Genomic DNA, 27,475 nt, shown 5'->3' on the forward strand with positions numbered 1-27,475 from the left:
TTAACTCTTAAAGTTATTTATGCATTGAGAAAAGGTTTCAGCACATACCTATTGCAGGCAGAAGGCACAAACATGACTTAGGGGTAGGGTTAAACAAGGGGTAGGGTTAAACAAGAGCCAAGAGAGAGTTGGAGTTGCCAATCCACACCCTTACTGTATCAATGAAGTAGGCTACATTAGTGAACATGTGGTCCCCACATATCCCAGTCCTTAAATCAGGGTATTTATAATTTTTTCCAGCGACAACTAAAACCCTGTAAATACAGTGCCTTACTTTCAAAAACAATTCTGACCCAGTCAATGTGAAAAAACTCTGATATCCACATATTTACCTGACTGACAGGCGCACTTGAGCAGGTGTAAATCACATTTGGGTTATATTTTCAACAGCAAATACTAAGAACTCGAGGCCCCAAGTGTGTAGCCTGCATTTTGCTGTAAAATTGGACAGTGTAAGTAATATCTCTGCCGAGGCAACATAGCATTAAAAGGATAGTTCACAAGTTTTAGCTTGTTTTCAACTTACCTAGGGTGTCCCAAGTTCATACCTAGTCAAAAATAAGCTAGAACGTAAAAACCATCAGAATAACAATTTTATTTATTTATTTAATGTAACTAGGCAAGTCAGATAAGAACAAATTCTTATTTACAATGATGGCCTACCCCAGTCAAACCCGGACGACGCTGAGCCAATTATGCACCGCCCTATGGGACTCCCAATCACGGCCGGATGTGATAGAGCCTGGATTCAAATCAGGGACTGTAGTGACGCCTCTTGCACTGAGATGCAGCGCCTTAGACCGCTGCGCCACTAGGCAGTCGTATAAAATGACAGCTGTTTGTCAGCATTTTTAAACATTACCCCTTTATGCTGACCTTGCCATAACTGCACAAAGAATAAATAAATAATATACTGCAGAACCACAGTCATGCACAGTGGTATCAGGAGAGTATATTCACTTGGGGGTGGAATTCTGACCAGAGTTATGCGCGCGTAAAAGGAACAAAATGCCCTTTTTATGCATTTTTCTCTCTATATGTATTCTGACATTGAACTTAAAGGGATACTTTGGTATTTTGGCAATGGTGCAGTTTGAAGGAAGTTACTAACTAGCGCTAGCGCAATTGCTAACTAGCATGGGCGCAATGACTGGAAGTCTATAGGTATCTGCTAGCATGCTACTAGATACCCATATATTGTACTTCTAGTCATTGCACTAAAACTAGTTAGCATTGGCTCACAAAATGACCTCTAACTTCCACACAGAGTTCATCAGACTCTGGGGAAGTAGAATAGCATGCTATTCACCCGCTATTCGTTCAGGGTGCAGATCTAAGAAATGAAGGTGTGGCGGAGGTATGCCTACAGATACGCCATATTCTGAGCTTGACTTAACTCAACTCATCATTTCACCACCTTTCTGCGGGAGGAAACTATGAATAAGGTCGAGCAAACCCACCTGTTCCAAGTGGAAAAAGCATTTACTTTCTTTTTGCGAATGAAATAACAGCATTCTCCATGCACTGTAATTTAGAAATTGATAAGAGCTATTGATCAGAGGTAAGGAAATGAGTAAACCATTTGGATAAGGGGATTGTAAATATAAATAATACTTGTTTTAGATCTATATTATCTTATTATGATCGCTGGAGACAAATGTGAAACCAGTCATGGCAGCAAACTGAAGCAAATCAACATGTCAACTTTCACACAGTGAAGTTTATAAAATGATGGCCTTATAACTTGCAGGAATTAAATATAGAGACCCAAGCTTTAGTATAGGCTTTTATAGCCAATGCGCAAATGACAGTATAGCACCCAACCTACCGAATTGATTTATGATTCTAGTTATAATTCTTTGCCCGCGCTTTTCTACGTTTTGTTTTACAATTTGTACCATGTTAAATATTAGCCACAATTGGGAGCCATCATCCGTAATACCCACAACATTTCTAACTGTCAATTTCCTACATTTTGCATCATTCCATTCCGTTGACCTTTCTTTCCTCTGTCACGTCCGTGATGTTGTTCCTGAGGGTCGCGAGCATTAGTGGATCATATTAGGCTAACACTGTGGACATTTTAATCATTATGGAACTCAGGCCACTCGTAGCAGGTTAAACCTGGAGCCTGGTGCACGGTCTACCACAACTGGACCATTGTCATACAGTTCCACGATTAGTGATGATAGGGTAGATTTATAGGACTATTGTTCAACCCCTATTGTACACTTTTTTTTTTACACCTTCCAATATTTCATGGATTGAACTTAAACTTTCACGATGAATCAAACCACTGTATTTTCTATCCATCAATATACAGTGCATTCACAAAGTATTGGGACTCCTGGACTTTTTCCACATTTTGTTAGTCTTATTCTAAAATGGAGTAAATAAACATTTTCCCTGATCAATCTTTTATTTTAGTATCTTTATTTAACTAGGCAAGTCAGTTAAGAACAAATTCTTATTTTCAATGATGGCCTAGGAACAGTGGGTTAAATGCCTTGTTCAGGGGCAGAACAACATATTTTTACCTTGTCAGCTCGGGGCTTCAATCTTGCAACCTTTCGGTTATTAGTCCAACGCTCTAACCACTAGGCTACCTGCCGCACCAATGAATGCACCTAAATCTACACACAATACCCCAAAATGACATAGCAAAAATAGGTTTTTAGAAATTTTTGCAAATGTTTTTTAAAAAAATACTTTATTTACATAAGTATTCAGACCCTTCGCAATGATCTCAGGTGCATCCTCTTTCCATTGATCATCCTTGAGATGTTTCTACAACTTGATTGTATGTATTGTAAATGTTTATCAGCACAGCATTATGACAGCATTTTCTAAACTGCAGTTGACAGTTGACAGTTGACAGTTGACAGTTGACAGTTGACAGTGCATGTCAGAGAAAAAAACAATCCATGAGGTCAAAGGAATTGTTCGTAGAGCTCTGAGACAAAAAAAATAAATGATGCAGCATTGATGGTCCCCAAGAACAGTGGCCTCCATCATTCTTAAATGAAAGATGTTTGGAACCACCAAGTCTCTTCCTAGAGCTGGCTGCCCGGCCAAACTGAGCAATCAGGGGAGAAGGGCCTGGGTCAGGGAGGTGACCAAGAACCCGATGGTCACTCGGACAGAGCTCCAGAGATCCTCTGTGGAGATGGAAGAACCTTCCAGAAGGACAACCATCTCTGCAGCACTCCACTAATCAGGACTTTATGGTAGAGTGGCCAGATGGATGCCACTTCTCAGTAAAATTAGTTTTCCATAAGGAACCTAAAGGACTCTCAGACCATGAGAAACAAGATTCTCTGGTCTGGTGAAACCAAGATTGGACTATTTGGCCTGAATACCAAGCATCATGTCTGGAGGAAACCTGGCACCATCCCTATGGTGAAGCATGGCGGTGGCAGCATCATGCTGTGGGGATATTTTTCAGCGGCAGGGACTGGGAGACTAGTCAGGATCGAGGGAAAGATGAACGGACCAAAGTAAAGAGATCCTTTATAAAACTTGCTCCAGAGCGCTCAGGACCTCAGACTGGGGTGAGGTTTCCCCTTCCAACAGGACAAAGACCCTAAGCACACTGCCAAGGCAACGCTGTAGTGGCTTCGGGACAAGTCTCTGAATGTCCTTGAGTGGCCCAGCCAGAGCCCGGACTTCTCTGGAGAGACCTGAAAATAGCTGTGCCTCAACACTCCCTATTCAGAGCTTGAGATGATGCACAGAGAACAAATGGGAGAAACTCCCCAAATACATATGTGCCAAGCTTGTAGCGTCATACTCAAGAAAAGTCGAGGCTGTAATTGCTGCCAAAGGAGCTTCAACAAAGTACTGAGTAAAAGGTCTGAATACTTATGTAAATGTTATATTTCAGTTTTTTTTTATACATTTTGCAAAAATCATTATGGGGTATTGTGTGTAGATTGTTTTATCCATTTTAGAATAAGGTTGTAATGTAACAAAATTTGGAAAAAGTCAAGGGGTCTGAATACTTTCCGAATGCACTGTATTTAGTGTGTAAAGGCTCTCCAAACCCTGTACCTTTTTACAATTCATATATACATTCTTAACCCAAAATGTGCCTAAATAAACTAGTTGGTCGACTAGTTGGTCCTGAAATGGACACGAATATGCATATCTTTAGATGGGTTTCATTCATTGATCCTTATATTCTGAACCCATTCTAGTGAGTGTCGTCAAAATGAAAGGTACACCGTATTTAAAGGTGTATGTATTCAGCACCGTATTTAAAGATACATGTATTCAGCGCGCGCAAGTCAACCACGACTGCAAAGCCCATCACGCACCTGCATAAGGTAAGTCTGAATACCAACTACTGAGAAGTGCGTAAGAAAGGCATTTAAAAAAAACATACAACAATATACAACAGGTATCAAAACGTCAAAGTTAAATTGGGAGAAAAAAAATCCATAGGAGTCAAACGTAAAAAAATATATATAAAAAAAACAGATGGCAAATTTGCGAAATCATTTTTGTTTTCATTATTGATTAACTAACTAAACTTATACTTTGGAAAATCAGCTAATCAATTCATAGCACTAGATGTTAAATGTTGCACCTTTTTCTTTGTTACTTAAGAAAAATGAAAGAATATGAAGAGGGAGAACCCGGTGGTGAATATATTTCCATATAATGGTTTATGTTCGTTTTGGCTTTGGTCTGGACATGTGGAAATGTGAAAATAACTGCCTCTTGGTCAATCTGAAATTACAGCGCTTTAAAAGAATAGCTTTATGTCTCTGAACAGCGACACAGTTGCTAGTGTGTGTGTATTTGCGTGCATGTGTGTCCCTGGGCAGACAGTGTGCTAGTGAGAGTAACCATCCTCATCCTCATCCTCTCCTCTTTCTGAGTCTACCTGGTGTGGTCCTGTACCCACTGGCAGAGCCTATGGCAGTAAGCGGGGGGGCTGACGGTGGAGAAGGCCTGCCCTGGGTGCCGCAGTCTCTTCCACCAATACTCCAACCTCTTCTTGAAGCTGTAGACAGTGAAGATGTCGATGATGCCCACAAAGTAGCGATGCTCCGGTCCGTCAATGACGTGCAGCGGGTTTCTGAAGTTGGGCAGCAGCCGGCGGTTCTGGGCCTGGAAGTCTCGCAGTTCCATCGAATCCGTGACCGTTCCCACCGGCTGCTCAGTACAGGGTCTCCCGGAAGGGGCACTGCCCAGGTCACTTCCTACCTGTGACTCAGTAACTCTGCAACTTCCTGTCCCGCCGTCCATCTCTGATACCAACAGGGCGGAATCTTCCTCTGGGACCGCCCCCGGAACTGTGGGCATTCCCGCATGGGTGGGGCTTGAGCATGTGATCACTGACCTGAGAGGTAAAAGCGGAGAGGGGGAACCCAGAGTTATTAGAGCCAACATGGCCACCTGAAAGATTAAAGAGGAGAGGGTAACAGATATAGAAACAGGGCACACTTATCTTTGCCATGAACACTTCTGTGATAGCATGGGCAGTGCCATTGAGGGATATCTCTATTAAAAATAAGCAGTTCCATTTTTTTCCACTCCATGGCACTGCCCATGTTAAAACAGTCTTTGTGGCAAGTAAAGCCTCTATCCATCTCTATGAAGGGTAACAAAGTTATTAGAGCCAGCATGTCTACCTGAGAGGTTAAAGAGGGAAGGGTAAGAGCCAAGAGTGAGGCAGCATGGCCAACCTAAAAAATACCAATGTTAACTGATTTTAGAGTAGACAAATACTAGATAGTTGCTCGTGGTGGTTATGCATGTTATTGTATAGCCAAGAAGTATTTTTGTGGTAACTACATGCCTGGAAGTCATTGGTTTTGTCCTGAAGAAAGACCAGGACCTGGGGAAAATATTGATCTCATCATTACACCTCTTTTGAGGCCTGAATATGTCACTAAAACATAAAGAAAGAGAAAAAAATTATACAAGAAAGGGGATAAAAAAGAAAAATCCCACCCACTTTTTAGTGCGCATGATAAGGGTGGCGAAGGACAGGCACTGGTGGCGTTCATCCTGGTGCAGGGGCTGATGAGCCACCAGGAGGCTGTAGTCCAGCACATTGAGTCTCTGCAGGAACGACGTGTCAATCTCCACCTGCCGGAGCAGCCATGGACGATGCTGGTCTAACAACACAAGCACATATATTGCAAAACTGGTTAGGACTCTATAACTGTATGTACCACTTACTACCCTGTTACAGTGTCATTACCAGTGCCGCCCGTCATTTTGAGCCCCACCTTTTTTGGGTGGGGTGGGGGGGTGCCTGTTTTGCATGTTATTTTGGCGTTAATACATGTTACATATCAGTGTGCAAACAATGTAAAAAAAGAAATAATATAATAATCATTGAATTAATAAAGATGCATTTTGGGGTGGCAGGTAGCCTAGTGGTTAGAGTGTTGGGCCAGTCACCAAAAGGTTGCTGGATCAAATCCCCGAGCTGACAAGGTAAAAATCTGTCATTCTGCCCCTGCCCCTGAACATGACAGATGACTGTTCCCAGGTAGGCCGTCATTGTAAATAAGAATTTGTTCTTAATATCTTACCTAGTTAAATAAAGCTTACATTTAAAAAACATATATATATATTTGGTCAACATACACTCTTATCAAGTGTGACTTTCAGAAAAATACAAACATGGTCTCTTTTTTGCTTTCTTGAGTAAGGCAGCTCCAAAATGCAGGTGTTTCAGCCTAGCTCAGTGCTTTCTGTGCTGGTGGGGCAGCCAGTGGAAAATACGGAGTGTAGGGTTGGGCAGCAGCTCTAATTGCGCCATGATTGGCTCAGTGTTCTGTCACTCATTGGGACACCGCCACATCTAAGGGTAGAGCTCGAAAATTCAAGCCCCTTGGGTGCTGCCATAGAGTTACATTAGAAGTGCCCATCCAAGAAGGCTCAAGGTCATTGGCCACAGCTAAAATGACATCAAACATGTTATATCTACAGTAGCTTTGATTGGACTCATGTCAACATCATACTTTCAAAATCTTAGCTAGCAGTCATCATCAGGAATCAAGTCGACAATCTACTGGCAAATCCTTTTTAATCCTTGTCATATTTATTATTATTTGTAATTTTTTTCACCTTTATTTAACCAGCTAGGCTAGTTGAGAACAAGTTCTCATTTGCAACTGCGACCTGGCCAAGATAAAGCATAGCAATTCGACACATACAACAACACAGAGTTACACATGGGACATATAAAGAGAAATAATGAAGAGAAATTATAGATAAAACGTATTGGTGCTCATTGGCCATTGGACACAAACATTACACAACAAGTTGGAAATTGCAAATTCAACAGTCAGTGGTTTGGAAGGAATCTGTGGCTAACAGCAAGCATTGCAAAGCAATCACTAGCCTGCTATTCAGTGGAGTGGGTGTGTGGTCCCAGGTCTGGGTTTAAGGGTCTCTTTTCCAACGCTGTCAATCCAACATAACTTCTGCCGCGCTCAAAATAACTGGAAACTCTGGATTAGGAAATCTGATTTCAGCGAATTCAAGACAACTGGGAACTCGGGAAAAAACAGGCTCCTACTGGGAAAATACATCCAACTCGGAATTGTAAATCGGGAATTCGGGCCTCATTCTAGAGCTACGACCGGAAGATCACTGACGTCATCATGATTCATGCTTGTTTTTTTCTGATTTCCCAGTTGTCTTGAAAGCACCATAAATCCAGAGAATGAAAGACTTTGATGACAAAATTTTCCCACTAAAAAAAACGTTCTGTTCAAGTGAGCACAGCACACAACAAAGTGAGTCCAAAAAGGTATTGTATGCTCCTGCATAAATTATGTAATATGCCAGGGAGATATGTATACTGTAGCTAAGAAAGTAATACTAAGTGTGTGTTGTGTCGTAAGATGTTAGTATCCCATGTGCCTCACCCTAATTTGGTCACTTTTCCCCTCTTAATTGTGCCTACTATTTCAGATTTGGTGGTGCACACGTAGCCTAACTACACCATTTTCAGACAAGATAGAACGACCAAAGGGGGTGATGTTGCAATCTACTGCAGAGATAGCCTGCAGAGTTCTGTCCTACTATCCAGGTCTGTACCCAAACAATTTGAACTTCTACTTTTAAAAATCCACCTCTCTAAAAATAAGTCTCTCACCGTTGCCGCCTGCTATAGACCACCCTCTGCCCCCAGCTGTGCTCTGGACACCATATGTGAACTGATTGCCCCCCATCTATCTTCAGAGCTCGTGCTGCTAAACTGGAACATGCTTAACACCCCAGCCATCCTACAATCTAAGCTTGATGCCCTCAATCTCACACAAATTATCAATGAGCCTACCAGGTACCACCCCAAAGCCATAAACACGGGCACCCTCATAGATATCATCCTAACCAACCTGCCCTCTAAATACACCTCTGCTGTCTTCAACCTAGATCTCAGCGATCATTGCCTCATTGCCTGCATCCGTAATGGGTCAGCGGTCAAACGACCTCCACTCACCACTGTCAAATGCTCCCTGAAACACTTCAGCCAGCAGGGCTTTCTTTTTTTAAAATAAAATATATATTTTTTAAAGTATAAAAATGTTATCCCCTTTTCTCCCCAATTTTTCGTGGTATCCAATCGCCATTAATTACTATCTTGTCTCATCGCTACAACACCCGTACGGGCTCGGGAGAGACGAAGGTCGAAAGCCATGCGTCCTCCAAAGCACAACCCAACCAAGCCGCACTGCTTCTTAACACAGCGCGCTTCCAACCCGGAAGCCAGCCGCACCAATGTGTCGGAGGAAACACCGTGCACCTGGCCCCCTTGGTTAGCGTGCACTGCGCCCGGCCCGCCACAGGAGTCGCTGGAGCGCGATGAGACAAGGATATCCCTACCGGCCAAACCCTCCCTAACCCGGACGACGCTAGGCCAATTGTGCGTCGCCCCACGGACCTCCCGGTCGCGGCCGGCTGCGACAGAGCCTGGGCGCGAACCCAGAGAATCTGGTCCAGCAGGCCTTTCTAATCAACCTGGCCCGGGTATCCTGGAAGGATATTGACCTCATCCCGTCAGTAGAGGATGCCTGGTTATTTTTTTTAAACGCCATCCTCACCATCTTAAATAAGCATGCCCCATTCAAGAAATGTAGAACCAGGAACAGATATAGCCCTTGGTTCTCTCCAGACCTGACTGCCCTTAACCAACACAAAACAATCCTGTGGCGTACTGCATTAGCATCGAACAGCCCCCGTGATATGCAACTTTTCAGGGAAGCTAGAAACCAATATACACAGGCAGTTAGAAAAGCCAAGGCTAGCTTTTTCAAGCAGAAATTTGCTTCCTGCAACACAAACTCAAAAAAGTTCTGGGACACTGTGAAGTCCATGGAGAATAAGAGCACCTCCTCCCAGCTGACAGGCCAGTACATCAGGAGACGTGGAGGAGGCCGTAGGAGGGCAACAACCCAGAAGCAGGACCGGTACCTCCGCCTTAGTGCAAGGAGTTGCACTGCCAGAGCCCTGCAAAATGACCTCCAGCAGGCCACAAATGTGCATGTGTCTGCTCAAACGGTCAGAAACAGACTCCATGAGGGTGGTATGAGGGCCCGACGTCCACAGGTGGGGGTTGTGCTTACAGCCCAACACCGTGCAGGACGTTTAGCATTTGCCAGAGAACACCAAGACTGTCAAATTCGCCACTGGCGCCCTGTGCTCTTCACAGATGAAAGCAGGTTCACACTGAGCACATGAGCACATGTGACAGACGTGACAGAGTCTGGAGACGCCGTGGAGAACGTTCTGCTGCCTGCAACATCCTCCAGCATGACCGGTTTGGCGATGGGTCAGTCATGGTGTGGGGTGGCATTTCTTTGTGGGGCCGCACAGCCCTCCATGTGCTCGCCAGAGGTAGCCTGACTGCCATTAGGTACCGAGATGAGATCCTCAGACCCCTTGTGAGACCATATGCTGACACATGCACATTTGTGGCCTGCTGGAGGTCATTTTGCAGGGCTCTGGCAGTGCACCTCCTTGCACAAAGGCGGAGGTACCGGTCCTGCTGCTGGGTTGTTGCCCTCCTACGGCCTCCTCCACGTCTCCTGATGTACTGGCCTGTCTCCTGGTAGCGCCTGCATGCTCTGGACACTACGCTGACAGACACAGCAAACCTTTTTGCCACAGTTCGCATTGATGTGCCATCCTGGATGAACTGCACTACCTGAGCCACTTGTGTGGGTTGTAGACTCCGTCTCATGCTACCACTAGAGTGAGAGCACCGCCAGCATTCAAAAGTGACCAAAACATCAGCCAGGAAGCATAGGAACTGAGAAGTGGTCTGTGGTCACCACCTGCAGAATCACTCCTGTTTTGGGGGGTGTCTTGCTAATTGCCTATAATTTCCACCTTTTGTCTATTCCATTTGCACAACAGCATGTGAAATGTATTGTCAATCAGTGTTGCTTCCTAAGTGGACAGTTTGATTTCACAGAAGTGTGATTGACTTGGAGTTACATTGTGTTGTTTAAGTGTTCCCTTCATTTTTTTGAGCAGTGTATATATATTTAATGCTGTAACATACTATGACAGGATTCGTTACCCTTACCCAGAGTGATGTACTGGCCCTCGAAGTTCAAGTCCTTGAGGACAACGATAACCTGACTTCCCTCTGGGGCTGGGGCTGACCACCGGCTCACCTCACAACCCTTGATGTCATACCTTGCCACAACAGGCAACAAATCAGTTAAACAGTGTTGTTACCACAGTGCCTGTAATACGTTTCCCACACCAGACTGTTTTGTTTTACTCTGAAACAGGCTTACCTGGCATGGATTCGATCGTCAGGGTAAAAAACACTCTGCATTACAATAAAGTACTTCTGTGAAAAAGGTAAGACAAGGCATGAACAAACTAAGTTGTAGCAAATAAATTATGATAATAATAAATCATATGGCTATGAATAACAATCCATAATCAGCCAGTACCTTCCTCCTATGCGGGATTTTGATCCTGTGGACACCTTGAAAACAAAAAATTTAAACTTCAGTCAACTACAAACATTTTCCATGGTCCAGCAGGCCAAATTTCACATATTTGTCCACTTTGCGGTGGCAAAGACTAATCATAATTTTCATTAAGGTCCATTAAGGTTCTATTTTAGTATGATAGCCACATATCTTAGGTAGCTAAATGTGGTAATCACTGCATTATATGTTATGACCCCTATTCAGTTAGTTGGGCCAACAGAATTGAGGGTATGAACTGTAATTTTGTATTATCAGGGAACAATCTTCTCAAACTAAGCCAATTCGATATGTTATTAACTTCATAATACAACACATTAAGTTATGAAACTTAATGTTAATAGCAATAACATCTCTATGGGCCCACCATGGGGAGGTAAAAGGTCATGCTTGGTAGCATCCACCTTAATGTAGAAGTGTTTAGAAACATATTATATTCGTATTTACAAAAAAAAGTGAATCCAAAATGACACAATACAAAATGTACCATTGATTTTGACTGAGCACAAAATAATCTGAAACACAACCAAAACAAACAGCAAATGTATTCAACAAGTCTGTAGAGTCACACGCTTGATGTTGCCATTGTGTGCTAGGACTATGGGACCAAATACTAAACTTTTGACTTCTTTAATACACATACACTACCGGTCAAAAGTTTTAGAACACCTACTCATTCAAGGGTTTTTCTTTATTTTCACTATTTTATACATTGTAGAATAATAGTGAAGACATCAACACTATGAAATAACACATATGGAATCATGTAGTAACCAAAAAAGTATTAAACAAATCTAAATATATTTGAGATTTGAGATTCTTCAAATAGCCACCCTTTGCCTTGATGACAGCTTTGCACACTCTTGGCATTCTCTCAAACAGCTTCATCTGGAATGCTTTTCCAACAGTCTTGAAGGAGTTCCCACATATGCTGAGCACTTGTTGGCTGCTTTTCCTTCATCCCAAACATCTCAATTTGGTTGAGGCCGGGGGATTTTGGAGGCCAGGTCATCTGATGCAGCACTCCATCACTCTCCTTCTTGGTCAAATAGCCCTTACACTGCCTGGAGGTGTGTTGGGTCATTGTCCTGTTGAAAAACAAATGATCGTCCCACTAAGCCCAAACCAGATGGGATGGCGTATCACTGCAGAATGCTGTGATAGCCATGCTGGTTAAGTGTGCCTTGAATTCTAAATAAATCACAGTGTCACCAGCAAAGCACCCCCACACCATAACACCACCACCTCCATGCTTTACGTTGGGAAATACACATGCAGAGATCATCCATTCACCCACACCGCGTCTCACAAAGACACAGCGGTCGAAACCAAAAATGTCCGATTTGGACTCCAGACCAAAGGACTAAATTCCACCGGTCTAACGTCCACTGCTCGTGTTTCTTGGCCCAAGCAAGTCTCTTCTTATTATTAGTGTCCTTTAGTAGTGGTTTCTTTGCGGCAATTCGACCATGAAGGCCTGATTCACAGTCTCCTCTGAACAGTTGATATTGAGATGTGTCTGTTACTGAACTCTGAAGCATTTATTTGGGCTGCAATTTCTGAGGCAGTAACTCTAATGAACTTATCCTCTGCAGCAGAGGTAACTCTGGGTCTTCCATTTCTGTGGCGGTCCTCATGAGAGTCAATTTCATCATAGTGCTTGACGGTTTTTGCGACTGCACTTGAAACTTTCAAAGTTCTTGAAATGTTTCGTATTGACTGACATTCATGTCTTAAAGTAATGATGGACTGTCGTTTCTCTTTGCTTATTTGAGCTGTTCTTGCCACAATATGGACTTTTACCAAATAGGGCTATCTTCTGTATACCCCTCCTACCTTATCACAACACAACTGATTGGCTCAAACACATTAAGATGGAAAGAAATTCTACAAATGAACTTTTAACAAGGCACACCTGTTAATTGAAATGCATTCCAGCTGACTACCTCATGAAGCTGGTTGAGAGAATGCCAAGTGTGCAAAGCTGTTGTAATGAACTCGAGGGGAGACAGAGAGCTGGTTTCAAGCGCAGGGCGCAGCAGGTGTTTATTGCAAAGGACCACAGGAGGAGGCAGGTAGCTGGGTCCAGGGGCAGGCAGAAGGTCATACACAGGGGGTCCAAAGGGGTAACAGTACAGGCAGGGAAAAGGTTAGTCACGTAGTCCGGGAGATCAGGCAATAGGTAGATAACAGGAAATCCGATAGGCTAAAGTACAGGCATGGAATAGGCAAAAGACGTCATTAGTGAGGCAGGCAAAAACTATCATACACGGCGGGAGTAAATCACAGGAAAAACAGAGCTCTGAAAGACGTGTGTCACAAAACAAACAATACCTCACAGTGATGGGGTACAAAGAACTGAACTAAATAATGTGATAATGACATACAGGTGTGTGAACAGGTGATTAGAATTCAGGTGATTGGGATCTGGAAAGTGAGCTGCGTTCAGGGGAGTTGGAAAAGTTGGAAGCAGACGTGACAGCTGTCATCAGCTGTCAAAGGGTGGCTACTTTTAAGAATCTCAAATATAAAATAGAGTTTCATTTGTTTAACACTTTTTTGGTTACTACATGATTCCATATGTGTTCGTTCATAGTTTTGACATCTTCACTATTATTGTACAATGTAGAAAATAGTACAAATAAAGAAAAACACTTGAATGAGTAGGTGTTTCTAAACTTTTGACCGGTAGTGTAAGTGAATTTGTCCCAATACGTTTGGTCCCCTAAAATGGGGGGACTATGTACAAAAAGTGCTGTAATTTATAAACGGTTCACCCGATATGGATGAAAATACAGTACACGCAAATTAAAGCTAACAGTCCCGCACTGAAATCTCATAGTCATTGTATCATTTCAAATTCAAAGTGCTGGAGTACATAGCCAAAACAACCAAAAATGCGTCCCAATACTGTTGGAGCCCACTGTATATGTATTTAGCAAAATATTACCGGAAGTGGTAAAAATATGTCAAAAAAGCTGTCAGAATTGCAGAGCCGTTTCAAATATATTATATTAAAACACATAGAACATGTTCTAGAAGTATTCACCATATGATTAATATCTATTAATTTAAATTATATTAAATATCAAGAAATGTGATGTGAAACCTGCCCAGTACATTGCACCCTATATGACATCCCATAGGAATACCTTACATCCAGCAAAGAGATACAGGTAATCAATTTTCACAAAATGCCTTCATAATGGGTGTACCAAACTTTACATAAAGCTAGAAAATAAGTCTAAACAATGATGCCTAGCTATTGCTGATTTAACCATAGGCCATAGGGTACACATTTTCCAATATGGCCACCAACCAGCTCCATTGTTTTAACTTGGATTGGTCTGACATTGCCACACCTCTTTTACTAATAAGTAGAATATGCCTAATGATAATAAAAACATTTATTATAGTTATCAAGATAACACAACCAATTCAGCCAGGGTTTCAAAATATATAATCTTTGTAAAATATTAGTAAAATGTGCCAAAAACACTATTTATATGACTGTTTTTGGTCAGTATTTGCAACCCTAATTTCTAATTTCTATGTTTTATTTTCAAACAATAAAAAATGTATCTATAATATTCCTAAAGGGATATTTTACTAGTTTGTAGTGATTATACTGATATGCAAAATTATGCTATAATTGTTAAATATAAAATATATGTCTTGAATCCTGTCATATACACTGCATTCCAACATAACATTCTAACAAATCGTCTGATGATGAGGGAATCAACCAGGGCTGGAGCCAGTTTGAATTTGAATTTAATTTGAATTTAAGGCAGTCAATTCAGGAAGTTATTTTAATTACAAATTAAAAATGTAAAAACGGACTTCTCAGTTTATAGAGAAGTCATTGAAAATAGATGCTGTTTTTTCAAATGTTCAATTGTTATTTAAGTTAACTTCCTGAATTGATTGCCTTCAATTTCAAATTGACCCCAGCCCTGGAATAAAATAAATGAAAAAAACTGTTTTCGTTTTTAGCAGACACTTATACAGAGCGACTTACAGGAGCAATTAGGGTTAATTGCATGGCTATGATTTTGCCATCATTAAATCGGATGGCAAAAATTAACCAAATCCCAGTCATTTACGATGAGCACGTGAGCAACTTGTTTCAGCATTCCTTAATCAGCCTGCAAACCTTCTATTGCTTAGACTCACATACAACATGCTGATTACATGCAATCAGTTACTCCCCAGCCCTGTCAAAGAAGATAGAGTAGCTATCTACTCTAACTATCTTAGCTGGCATGCCTGCTGGAAAGATTGGTATACTTTAGAAAAGCAAGCAAAAACGAATGTACTGAATAAGACTCACACTCTTGAACCCAGATTTTAGCAGTGATGAAGAGAAGCCTATTTAGTTTCTTTAAAAAATAACCACCAGTCAAGAGGATACATAAAGGTCAAGAGGTATGCTTAGATAAATAGACGTCTTTTTACAAAGAATTAAGATTATGGCTCTACATTGCAGGAAAAAGTTGTTTCAGGTGTTTGAAAAATGCTAAATTCTCACCCCAGCCTTTCTAACATACTTGGTGCTCCCTTAGATTTTTGGGGTGCATGCCACCCCTGCCAAAGTGAACACATTTTTCCGCTGGCCAATGGACTATAAGATCAGAGTCCTGTGACTTACCTAAGAACTTGACCAGCAGTGAATGAGGATACTTCTCTAGGTGCTCCATGTAGATTCTTAGGTTGGACAGGAGGAATTGCACCTCTCTCTTGTTCTGGGTCTTCAGAAAGAACCGCTTATCGTTCCTGGATGAGACAGAGAAATGCAGTGATTAGCACAGATAGTGAGTTATAACACATACATAAACTCAGCAAAAAAAGAAACGTCCTCTCTCTGTCAACTGCGTTTATTTTCAGCAAACTTATCATGTGTAAATAGTTGTATGAACATAACAAGATTCAACAACTGAAACATAAACTGAACAAGTTCCATAGACATGTGACTAACAGAAATGGAATAATGTGTCCCTGAACAAAGGGGGGGGAAATCAAAGGTAACAGTCAGTATCTGGTGTGGCCACCAGCTGCATTAAGTACTGCAGTGCATCTCCTCCTCATGGACTGCACCAGATTTGCCAGTTCTTGCTGTGATATGTTACCCCACTCTTCCACCAAGGCACCTGCAAGTTCCTGGATATTTCTGGGGGGAATGGCCCTAGCCCTCACCCTCCGATCCAACAGGTCCCAGACGTGCTCAATGGGATTGAGATCCGGGTTCTTCGCTGGCCATGGCAGAACACTGACATTACTGTCTTGCAGGAAATCACGCACAGAACGAGCAGTATGGCTGGTGGCATTGTCATGCTGGAGGGTCATGTCAGGATGAGCCTGCAGGAAGGGTACCACATGAGGGAGGAGGATGACTCCCCTGTAAAGCGTTGAGATTGCCTGCAAAGACAACAAGCTCAGTCCGATGATGCTGTGACACACCGCCCCAGACCATGACGGACCCTCCACCTCCAAATCGATCCTGCTCCAGAGTACAGGCCTCGGTGTAACGCTCATTCTTTCGACGATAAACGCAAATCCGACCATCACCCCTGGTGAGACAAAACCGCGACTCGTCAGTGAAGAGCACTTTTTGCCAGTCCTGTCTGGTCCAGCGACGGTGGGTTTGTGCCCATAGTGTTGTTGCCGGTGATGTCTGGTGAGGACCTGCCTCATTGCCTACAAGCCCTCAGTTCAGCCTCTCTCAGCCTATTGCTGACAGTCTGAGCACTGATGGATTGTACGTTCCTGGTGTAACTCGGGCAGTTGTTGTTGCCATCCTGTACCTGTCCCTCAGGTGTGATGTTCGGATGTACCGATCCGGTGCAGGTGTTGTTACACGTGGTCTGCCACTGCAAGGACGATCTGCTGTCCGTCCTGTCACCCTGTAGCGCTGACTTAGTACGGACATTGCACAGTACGGACATTGCAATTTATTGCCCTAGCCACATCTGCAGTCCTCATGCCTCCTTGCAGCATGCCTAAGGCACGTTCATGCAGATGAGCAGGGACCCTGGGCATCTATCTTTTGGTGTTTTTCAGAGTCAGTAGAAAGGCCTCTTTGGTGTCCTAAGTTTTCATAACTGTGACCTTAATTTCCTACCGTCTGTAAGCTGTTAGTGTCTTAATGACTGTTCCACGGGTGCATGTTCCTTAATTGTTTATGGTTCATTGAACAAGCATGGGAAACAGTGCTTAAACCCTTTACAATGAAGATCTGTGAAGTTATTTTGATTTTTACGAATTATCTTTGAAAGACAGGATCCTGAAAAAGGGACATTTCTTTTTTTGCTGAGTTCATATACCTGTATGTGTGTGTGACCTTAATGTCGAAGTGCCTAGTGTGTTCTTTCCTAGTGTGTTCGTTGTGTATTGTGTTTGAGCATATACTTTGGCCAGATAAGAGTAACAAAGTAGCTTTTCTATATTTGCACTACATGTGAGAGAGATATACTCTTACAGCAAAGGGAAAGAACGAGAGGAGTAGAATATGCTTACGCACGTGAGAAAGAAGTCGGCCTTGCTTTTGGAGTTGCTGATGAACTGCAGGTAGGAACCTTCGTCGGAGAGAGAGTGCTGATACTCCTTTTCTGTCATCCCCAGGGAGCGACGCAAGCTGGCAAACACTGGCCCTGCAAACGTCTCCATTCTGAAGTCCTTCAGAGAGAGGGGGAGAGAAAGATAGATGTCTTAAGAGTTAAAGTCATATTGGTATCAGCAAACGGTAGTAGATACATTGATGTAGGTAAGAAACAACAAAGGTCCAACAATTGATACTTGAAGAACTCCACAAGATGTTTTAGCCATATTAAATACCTGCTGTTTGCACAGACACAATTGTTGTTCAATATTTTGTTCATCAATAGATTATTGTGTTTCCATGTCTGTCCTGACTTAGTATAGGCTCTGTGATTAAATAGGTTTATGATGTTGCGCTGCTATCGCACAGCAGTACTGTAGCCTGCGAATACGGTCAAATATCTTACATAAGCTACCGGTCAATTTACTGTGTTGGCAGAATGTTAAAAAAAACTGTAATATATGCTGTATTTGACAAAGGAATGTGACAGTTTCTGAAAGAGGAAACAATGAAACATTGTTGTGGACCTGTCAGCAGAACAGTTGAATTCAACAATGTTTTGCATGGACTTTTGCCCTCCAACCTTAATATGCTGGACTGCCCATGAATTACAAAACATTCTCTAGGCTACTCAAAACCAATTGAAATTAAAATTACAGTAGGCTACATACAGGAAAGTATTCAGACCCCTTGACTTTTTCCACATTTTGTTGTGTTACAGCCTTTTGTTACATTATTTTAAAATGGTTTAAATTCATAGTTTTCCCCATTCATCTTCACACAATACCCAATAATGACAAAGCGAAAACAGGTTTTTAGAAATTTTAGGGGGGCCAGCTCTAGGAAGAGTCTTGGTGGTTCCAAACTTCTTCCATTTAAGAATGATGGAGGCCACTGTGTTCTTGGGGACCTTCAATGCTGTTTTGGTACCCTTTCCCAGATTACTGCAACTCGCTGTTGGCTGGGCTCCCTGCCTGTGCCATTAAACCCCTACAACTCATCCAGAACGCTGCAGCCCGTCTGGTGTTCAACTTTCCCAAGTTCTCTCACGTCACCCCGCTCCTCCGCTCTCTCCACTGGCTTCCAGTTGAAGCTCGCATCCGCTACAAGACCATGGTGCTTGCCTACGGAGCTGTGAGGGGAACGGCACCTCCGTACCTTCAGGCCCTACACCCAAACAAGGGCACTGCGTTCATCCACCTCTGGCCTGCTCGCCTCCCTACCCCTGAGGAAGTACAGTTCCCGCTCAGCCCAGTCAAAACTGTTTGCTGCTCTGGCACCCCAATGGTGGAACAAACTCCCTCACGACGCCAGGTCAGCGGAGTCAATCACCACCTTCCGGAGACACCTGAAACCCCACCTCTTTAAGGAATACCTAGGATAGGATAAAGTAATCCTTCTAACCCCCCCCCCCCCCCCCCCCTTAAAAGAGTTAGATGCACTATTGTAAAGTGGTTGTTCCACTGGATATCATAAGGTGAATGCACCAATTTGTAAGTCGCTCTGGATAAGAGCGTCTGCTAAATGACTTAAATGTAAATGTAATGTGCCTTGACAGAATCCTGTCTCAGAGCTCTACGGACAATTACTTCGACCTCATGGCTTGGTTTTTGCTCTGACATGCACTGTCAACTGTGGGACCTTATATAGACAGGTGTTTTTGCCTTTTCAAATCATGTCCAATCGATTGAATTTGGACTCAAATCAACTTGTAGAAACATCTCAAGGATGATCAATGGAAAAAGAATGTACCTGATCTCAATTTCGAGTCTCATAGTAAAGGGTCTGACAACTTATGTAAATAAGGTATTTATATTTTGAATCTTTATAAATGTGCAAACATTTCTAAAAACCTGTTTTCACTTTGTCATTATGGGGTATTCTGTGTAGATTGCTGAGGATTCTTCTTTTATTTAATCCATTTTAGAATAAGGCTGTAACGTTACAAAATGTGGAAAAAGTCAAGGGGTCTGAATAGTTTCCGAATGCACCGTACTTCAAAAGTAAAAGATCAACTGTCGTGATGTTCACCTGTTAAATTCCTCTGTAGGTTATAAACTTTGCTGCCTATGGGATCACATACAGCAAAACTGGAAATAGGCCTAGATATTCTATATCTACATAGGCCCAATTAAATGAGAGATGCGCATGGTCATTTGTGGTAGGCTACTTCCAGAAAACGTGAGGAATTTATTCTGTAATGGTTATGAAACTAAAATAAGCAGGAAACAGATTCCTACGTCTAATTATTTTAGATTCCAAAAATCAAACACGTGATTTTTGCTCTTCTCACTAAACGGCAAATGGATGCATCTTATTATGAATTTGTTTATGAATAAGCGTGCCACATCCCCCATTTGCGCAAAATATTTTGGCCGACTTGCAATACAATACTTCAACCAAAAGAAGATGTGCAACTTCTAGCATAGCATGGTCTGAAATTGGCATGGAGTCAAGTTCAGTTTTTATAAAAGCCAGTTATTTTGTGGTACATTTTGTATGTGCGCATGGTTTATAAATGAGGCCCCATGTCACTATAAGGAAAAAACTTGCTTGTTCACATCTTTGTGAAGACTGAAATTGTGAGATAAGAATTTCCCGATTTGTACCTTTGGTGTTGCAACTGTATTACAATTTTTTTAATCAACATACCTTATGTATTTGAGTGACCTCCAATCTGTAGTCATCTTCCGACAATTCATCCTACGATAAAAGAAGAAAAGGAATAATTACTACTTGTAAAATATACTAACGATCCAGTTATCTTTTGAGAAGGATTTGGGGAGAGTAAAGCAAGACACAATTCCAAGTTGTCTTACAATCACTGTGAATCAGATTCACTGAGCATACAAACATTAGAAACACCTTCCTAATATTGAGTTGCACCCCCTTTTCCCCTCAGAACAGACTCAATTTGTTGGGGACATGGAGTCTACAAGGTGTCGAAGGCAGTCAACAGGGATGGCGGCCTGTGTGAACTTCAATGCTTCCCACAGTTGTGTTAAGTTGTCTGGATGTCCTTTGGGTGGTGGACCATTATTGATACACATGGGAAACTGTTAAGTGCGAAAAACACAAAAGACCATTAACAGCAATGACAGTCAATCAATCAATCAATCAATCAAGTTTATTTTATATAGCCCTTCGTACATCAGCTAATGTCTCGAAGTGCTGTACAGAAACCCAGCCTAAAACCCCAAACAGCAAGCAATGCAGGTGTAGAAGCACGGTGGCTAGGAAAAACTCCCTAGAAAGGCCAAAACCTAGGAAGAAACCTAGAGAGGAACCAGGCTATGAGGGGTGGCCAGTCCTCTTCTGGCTGTGCCGGGTGGAGATTATAACAGAACATGGCCAAGATGTTCAAAATGTTCATAAATGACAAGCATGGTCAAATAATAATCAGGAATAAATGTCAGTTGGCTTTTCATAGCCGATAATTAAGAGTTGAAAACAGCAGGTCTGGGACAGGTAGGGGTTCCATAACCGCAGGCAGAACAGTTGAAACTGGGACAGCAGCAAGGCCAGGTGGACTGGGGACAGCAAGGAGTCATCAAGTCATCATCAGTCATCAGTCCACCAACAACAAAAAATTACAGACCCCTTTCTGTTGAACTCAACTCAACATTTCAGGAAATCTAAACATGGCCCCCCAGCCCAAAGTATGCTAACATGCTACAAGAGGTGGATCAACAAGAAGTGAGTATGTGTGTGTGTGTGTGTGTGTGTGTGTGTGTGTAAGGGAATATGTGAGTAAGAGACAACCATGTATCACACCGCTGAGTCAGCAGGCTCCGTTTCAATGGGTCTGATGCTGTGTGTGTGTGTGTGTGTGTGTGTGTGTGTGTGTGTGTGTGTGTGTGCGTGCGTGCGTGCGTGCGTGCGTGCGTGCGTGCGTGCGTGTGTGTGTGTGCGTGCGTGTGCGTGCATGTCCGTGCGTGCGTGCATGAATAACTCCCTTGTGACCTCTTATTCACCACCATAGGATCCGGCAGAGTAACCAAATGCCGAAGGACAAAATAACAGTTGCTGCAAATTAGATCATGAATACACCTACATCAAATCAAATTTCCTTGGAATATAAAAGGAAATGTTCGTGTCATTTTCCACAATCCAAACCCCTACGTCCCACTTGGCTCTAATATAAGCCTGTGTTCTGTATCCCTTCTCCTCTGTAGGGACAACAATGGGGTTGGTCAGACAACCCCATATTGCCCAGGGAACATTGGGGAACATCTAGCACTGCAGGCAGAAGGCTAAACAAAGAGCGAGCCACTAATAGCCACCTCCCATAGCTCAGTCAAATACTCCGTTGCAAACTGGAAACTTACCCCCTTTCCCTCTGCCCTTGATGCGGATGACTTTTACGGTCGGAGGCCACCAGATAGGACTAAGCAATATGGTAACGCCTCAACGCTTTCTCAGATCCACAAGGGCAAGATGTTAAGGGCAGATAGAAGGAAGCAGGTTTTCCGTTTGGAATCCAAAGACTCCTCAATGATGTAAAGTCTAAATGGGGCATATGTCTTTAACAAAATGATTGTTTCAGAGATCTTTTGACATTGTAGCTAGTAGGCTAACCAGTGGAAAACAAATGATGATGACAATAACAGGTTAGAATCCAGCCTTAGCCTGGGCCATGTTCATTAGGGCACGCAACAGAAAACGGTGCAAAACGTTTTGCAAAAGAAAACGAAAACAAGCGTTTTACAAGTTCAGTAGTCCCTTCCTGTTTCAGTCAAGTTTTCTTCTGTTTGGTGCCTAATAAACATGACCCTATGCTCTTTTGTCAGGGGCCTTTAGCCTTGAGTAACTACAGATGGATGAAACATGGCTCTCTCTGTTGAGCTCCTTTTGTTCATGCTTCAGCCCCACTCTTGACCTTCTCATGGACCTCTTGGGGAACACGATGGGTGATGCAAATTAAGGAGGAATTGAGAGGCATCAGCATCCACGGTAAATGAAACCAGTTTGCAACCAATCATTTTAAATGCTGGCAATGGCACATAATAGATGTATGCATTTTTGTTTGTTTGGTCCATTCAGTTAGCTTAAGACCACTATGTGATTGCACAAGCTAAAGATACTGCTCAATTCAAACGACTTATCCCTTGTAAAAAAAATGCAACGCTTATTTACTTGCACCACATTTGATGACCTGTGGGTGCTCACCGGTGGTGGGTTGTCGATGGTGTTCTGCACGGCTGCAGAGAGGCCTTCTTTCATCATAGAGGTGAGGCTGTAGAACTCGTGCTGCTGGTCAATCTCAAACAGGCCCAGTAGCTTCCACTGCTGCCTCAGGCCCCCCCACATCTTCCCCTTCACCGTACCAGTCCTCTGCGTGCCCCCCGCTGGACCCGCAGACATCTCCATCTGGGGTGGGGATGACACACACACAAATGAGTACTCCAGCACTTGCAACCATCTCTGCAAAATGCCACATCAATAATAGGGCTTTTTTCCCCCGATTCCAATTGAGTGCCATAACAAAGCACATACAACTACACCGGTAAGACCATGTAGGTTAGTCTTCCGATCGATTAACATGCGTGGTAACTCGTTGCTGGGAAACCCAGAGGATGACAATAACAGTCGTGTCTTACCTAGACAGACCGGATCTGCCCGAGGCATGCAGAAAGTGACCACGGCCACAAAGGTCCAGTGGCTCTATAGGCCTCAGAGATTGGAAAGTTTTTATTGGCCTGCTATTGATTGACAGTGGAACCAAACCAGCGACATCCATTTGACACCAGCAGCCTTTCCTAGGTTTGGAACAAGCGGCTGGGAGATTACTAAGGACTATATAGGCTAGTCTCTCACTCTCTCCTTCTCCCACATATGACCCACCAGTGATCATGGGTAAACCCATAGAAATCCTTTTAAATGACATTCATTTGTATTCCGATTCCTAATTCTATGGATCAACCAGCTGTGTCATTGACAAGAAGCAGGAGAGGAACAAGTATTTTCAAGTCCTTAGGGCCTAGATGTTGCTGTTACTCTCAATGCAGTAGTACAAGCCCTTCATTATCTATTCAAGGGGCTGTAACTAAGGAGGTCCTTGTTGTGAGGCATATACATTAGTAACAGTTTCAATAGTAGTTTAATGTTAAATCATGATGAATCAAGGATAAACCGTTGATAAAACATAGGGAAGAAAATAGGTTGTTTTTTTATCAACATGTCAGAATCTTTGAATGAGGACTCCAATTTGAGAATCTGCACTGCTCCACGCTGACCGACTAACCAGTGGAACAGGCTTGACACCACACCCGCAGCATAATAAAGTAGGGCCTCTTTTGCCATATATAGGGTATACAATCAAATATAGGCTATAGAACAGGCTACCCAATAAAAGGTTATTGCATGCGCATAACGGTAATATTGCCACCAACAATTCCGAAAACAATATTGGGCAGATGGTTTGAATATGATCCTACGCCTGCTGACTAAATTACACTTTTCACACACAAATCAGATACATGTCGCCTATCCGGTCCCCTGTCATTTTCATTGCGCCCATGGAATATACATTCTGACAGTAAGTTTACAACGCGTAAAATAACTACAGCAAGCCGCACCCATTTGGTCAAAACATATCCTAACAAAACAACCAATATCCAAATAATATTTGCGTTAACATTAGTAGGCTAATATAGACCATAATACGAAGGTACTTGCCTCAGTTTGGCTCATCGATGAGGCTAATTCAGGCCCTCCTGTGTCTGCTCTATAGTTCCCGAGCTCAGCGCATTCCTCCGATTGACATTGCAATCCGTTCTTTCAATAAATGCATGCAAGCGGTAATGTAGTGACACTGACACTGCGCGAAACCCCCAACATGCTGCACCAGAAATCTCATCGTTTCACAAAGCATTACCGCATGTTTGTAGCTGAAAACACTAGGGCGCACAGTATATATTCAAAAGCCATATACAGTAGACTATGAGGAATTGTTTGATATGATCAGTGATGACCTGGATACACAATTCAAATTGATTATTTGAATCAATGCATATTGATTATGGACCATATTCTAAACATTCTGTACCAGAATTATCAATATAAACATGTTTTTCGTGACCACAAATAACTCTTAGCCTATATACCTTCCACATTTTTAGACATTGTTTTTCTCAAGACTTTAGAAAATGGGCTATCATAGCAGAAATCATAGCAGAAGCTGAACAAAAATATAAACACAACATGTAAAGTGTTGGTCCCGTGTTTCATGAGCTGAAATTAAAGATCCCAGAAATGTTCCATGCACACAAAACACGTATTTCTCTCAAATGTTGTGCACAAATTTGTTTACATCCCTTGTAAGCGAGCATTTCTCGTTTGCCAAGATAATCCATCCACCTGACAGGTGTGGCATATCAAGAAGAGTATTAAACAGCATGATTATTACACAGGTGTGCCTTGTGCTGGGGACAATAAAAGGCCACTCTAAAATGTGCAGTTGTCTCACACAACATAATGCTACAGATGTCACAACATTTGAAGGAGCGTGCAATTGGCCCCAGAGCTGTTGCCAGAGAATCTAATGTTAATTTCTCTACCATAAACCACCTCCAATGCCGTTTTAGAGAATTTGGCACTACGTCCAACCGGCCTCACAAACCGCAAACCACATGTAACTACGCCAGTCCAGGACCTCCACATCCAGCTTCTTCATCTGCGGGATTGTCTGAGACCAGCCACCCGGATAGCTGATGAAACTGAGCCACCCATGGCTGCACCCCTACCCATTCATGTGAAATCTATAGATTCATGCCTAATGAATTTATTTCAATTGACTGATTTCCTTAATGTAACTCATAAATTGTTGCATGTTGCATTTATATTTCTGTTCAGTATATTTTGTACATGAACTACCAAAGTGTAGTAGATAGATATAGATAGATATAGGACTCTATATAGATAGATATAGGACTCTAGTGCCCAAAATACTTTTTTAACATGGGCAGCACCATTGAAGACATTCACCATTTTGAGTAGTCAACTGGGTGGAACTTCCTATGGGTTAAGGATTTTTTTTATTTAACTAGGCAAGTCAGTTAAGAACAAATTCTTATTTACAATGAAGGCCTACACCAGCCAAACACAGACGACGCTGGGCCAATTGAGCGCCGTCCTAGGGACTCCCAATCACTGCCGGTTGTGATACAGCCTGGATTCGAACCAGGGTGTCTGTAGTGACGCCTCAAGCACTGAGATGCAGTGCCTTAGAACGCTGCGCCACTCGGTTGCCCACATAAGGAAGGACCGCATAATTCCATCCAAGTCATCTGGAGGGATCATCCAATTAATTATACACCTGAGGAAACATTCCATAGCTGTAGGTAACAGTAAATCGCCAACCCTGGCTTTATACCTGTTCAAACAATAGACTCCAGATGGCAGTATGCACCCTTTCAGTTTGTTTAGCAACTCATAGAAGTGGTAGGAGAAGAAAATGTACTACTTCAAACTGGAGATGGCCTCAACGGCACTGCACATGCTCTCTCAGACGCCATAATAGTACAGATACGATATTTCAGACCATGCCAGATTCCCTCATTTGCCACACAGTGCAGCCTATCTACAATACTTCTATGGATACAGTAAATATGCATGGAAATCAAACATTTTACATTAATCAATTGGGCCTTTTCATTCTGTGTAGACTACAGTTACTAAACAATTGATATTTATCATTCTTAGCAACTCCATTAGAACTCAACAGACTTTTAAACAGTGTTGTAGTACTCTCGGTCTCGTCTCGGTGTCGGTACTGACTCTGTCTCGGGACAGTGAGGACTCATAATTTCTTCCTGAAACCAGCGGAGTAAAAAACGAATTATCAGCTTCCATTCAGTCAGCGCATAAAACCGCTTCGCCAGGCCAAATATATACACACCTTTCTTGAAAAAATATCTTTAAAGCCTTTATATATATTATAGACATGTTTGCGCAGTGGCAAACCTATAGGCCTTCGGTGTGTGACAGGTTCATGAATCTGAAAGGACAGCAGGTAGGGTAGGAAAGACGTTTCATCTAATTATATCTACCAGTAAATGCTAACTAATGCAACAATAGGTATGCCAACCATGTATTGAAAAGGTTTAGTCCGACGTGTTGGTTAGTAGGCTTTTTGTGACGCACATTTGTCATCATGCGCCGTTTGCATCAGGGGCGTAGACATGGATGGGCCTGGGTGGACAGAAGCCCACCCACTGGGGAGCCAGGCCCACCCTATTAGATTGATGTGCTTTCAACATTGTTGTGGACATAGACCATCAATTTATTTATAAATAAAAAAATGTGATTTTGAGTGAAAATCCAAAAATGTTCAAGGAAAGTGCATTAACAAATATATACATTTTCACACAGGGCGCCTTTCCTTTGTGAACTTTTTTGCAAAATTAAGAGTATACCCACTTCTCCAGGCACCACTACACCACGGCATAGGGCCAATGGAAAGACAGCAGTCACACACAGTATGAGGGGGTGGCATGTAGCCTCGTGGTTAGAATGTTGGACTAGTAACTGAAAGGTTGCCAGATTGAATCCCCGAGCTGGCAAGGTAAAAATCTTTCGTTCTGCCCCTGAACAAGGCAGTTAACCCATTGTTCCTAGGCCGTCATTGAAAATGACAATTTGTCCTTAACTGACTCGCATTGTTAAAGGTAAAATAAGATGCTAAAGGATAAGCAGTCCATAAACTCAGACATAATAAGCCAGTAGCTCCCAATCATAATATAAAAACAACCATTAAGCATTTCCTAATTGAATAGCTATTACTTCCCATTGCAAAAAACATTTCATGTTTGCATACAAAGTAACCAGTGACCTAAAGTGGAACTGACCGTGTTTTAACTACTTCGCAGATATGAAACAGACAATCATAATATCAGTCAAA

The 27,475-nt window shown here is 42.5% G+C and overlaps 1 protein-coding gene across 3 annotated transcripts; it reads right to left on the reverse strand.

Annotated features, from left to right (window-relative positions):
• LOC129863614 (phosphatidylinositol 4-phosphate 5-kinase-like protein 1) lies at positions 1-27,394 on the reverse strand. Of its 3 annotated transcripts, XM_055935726.1 has the most exons (10): positions 22,744-27,394; positions 20,227-20,277; positions 17,497-17,651; positions 15,628-15,752; positions 10,938-10,972; positions 10,776-10,831; positions 10,559-10,671; positions 5,966-6,128; positions 5,807-5,845; positions 1-5,347 (listed from the first exon to the last, which is right to left on the reverse strand). In XM_055935726.1, exons 1-10 carry the CDS (start codon positions 22,942-22,944, stop codon positions 4,885-4,887), a joined length of 1,401 nt encoding a protein of 466 aa, XP_055791701.1. In that variant the 5' UTR covers positions 22,945-27,394; the 3' UTR covers positions 1-4,884. The 3 variants fall into 3 exon arrangements, with proteins under 3 accessions (XP_055791701.1, XP_055791700.1, XP_055791699.1); XM_055935725.1 differs by lacking the exon at positions 5,807-5,845 and having other exon boundaries at positions 24,253-27,394; XM_055935724.1 differs by lacking the exon at positions 5,807-5,845.
• Positions 27,395-27,475: the final 81 nt, after the last annotated feature.

This window comes from Salvelinus fontinalis, chromosome 10 (genome assembly GCF_029448725.1).
Source record: "Salvelinus fontinalis isolate EN_2023a chromosome 10, ASM2944872v1, whole genome shotgun sequence".
NCBI lineage: Eukaryota > Metazoa > Chordata > Actinopteri > Salmoniformes > Salmonidae > Salvelinus > Salvelinus fontinalis.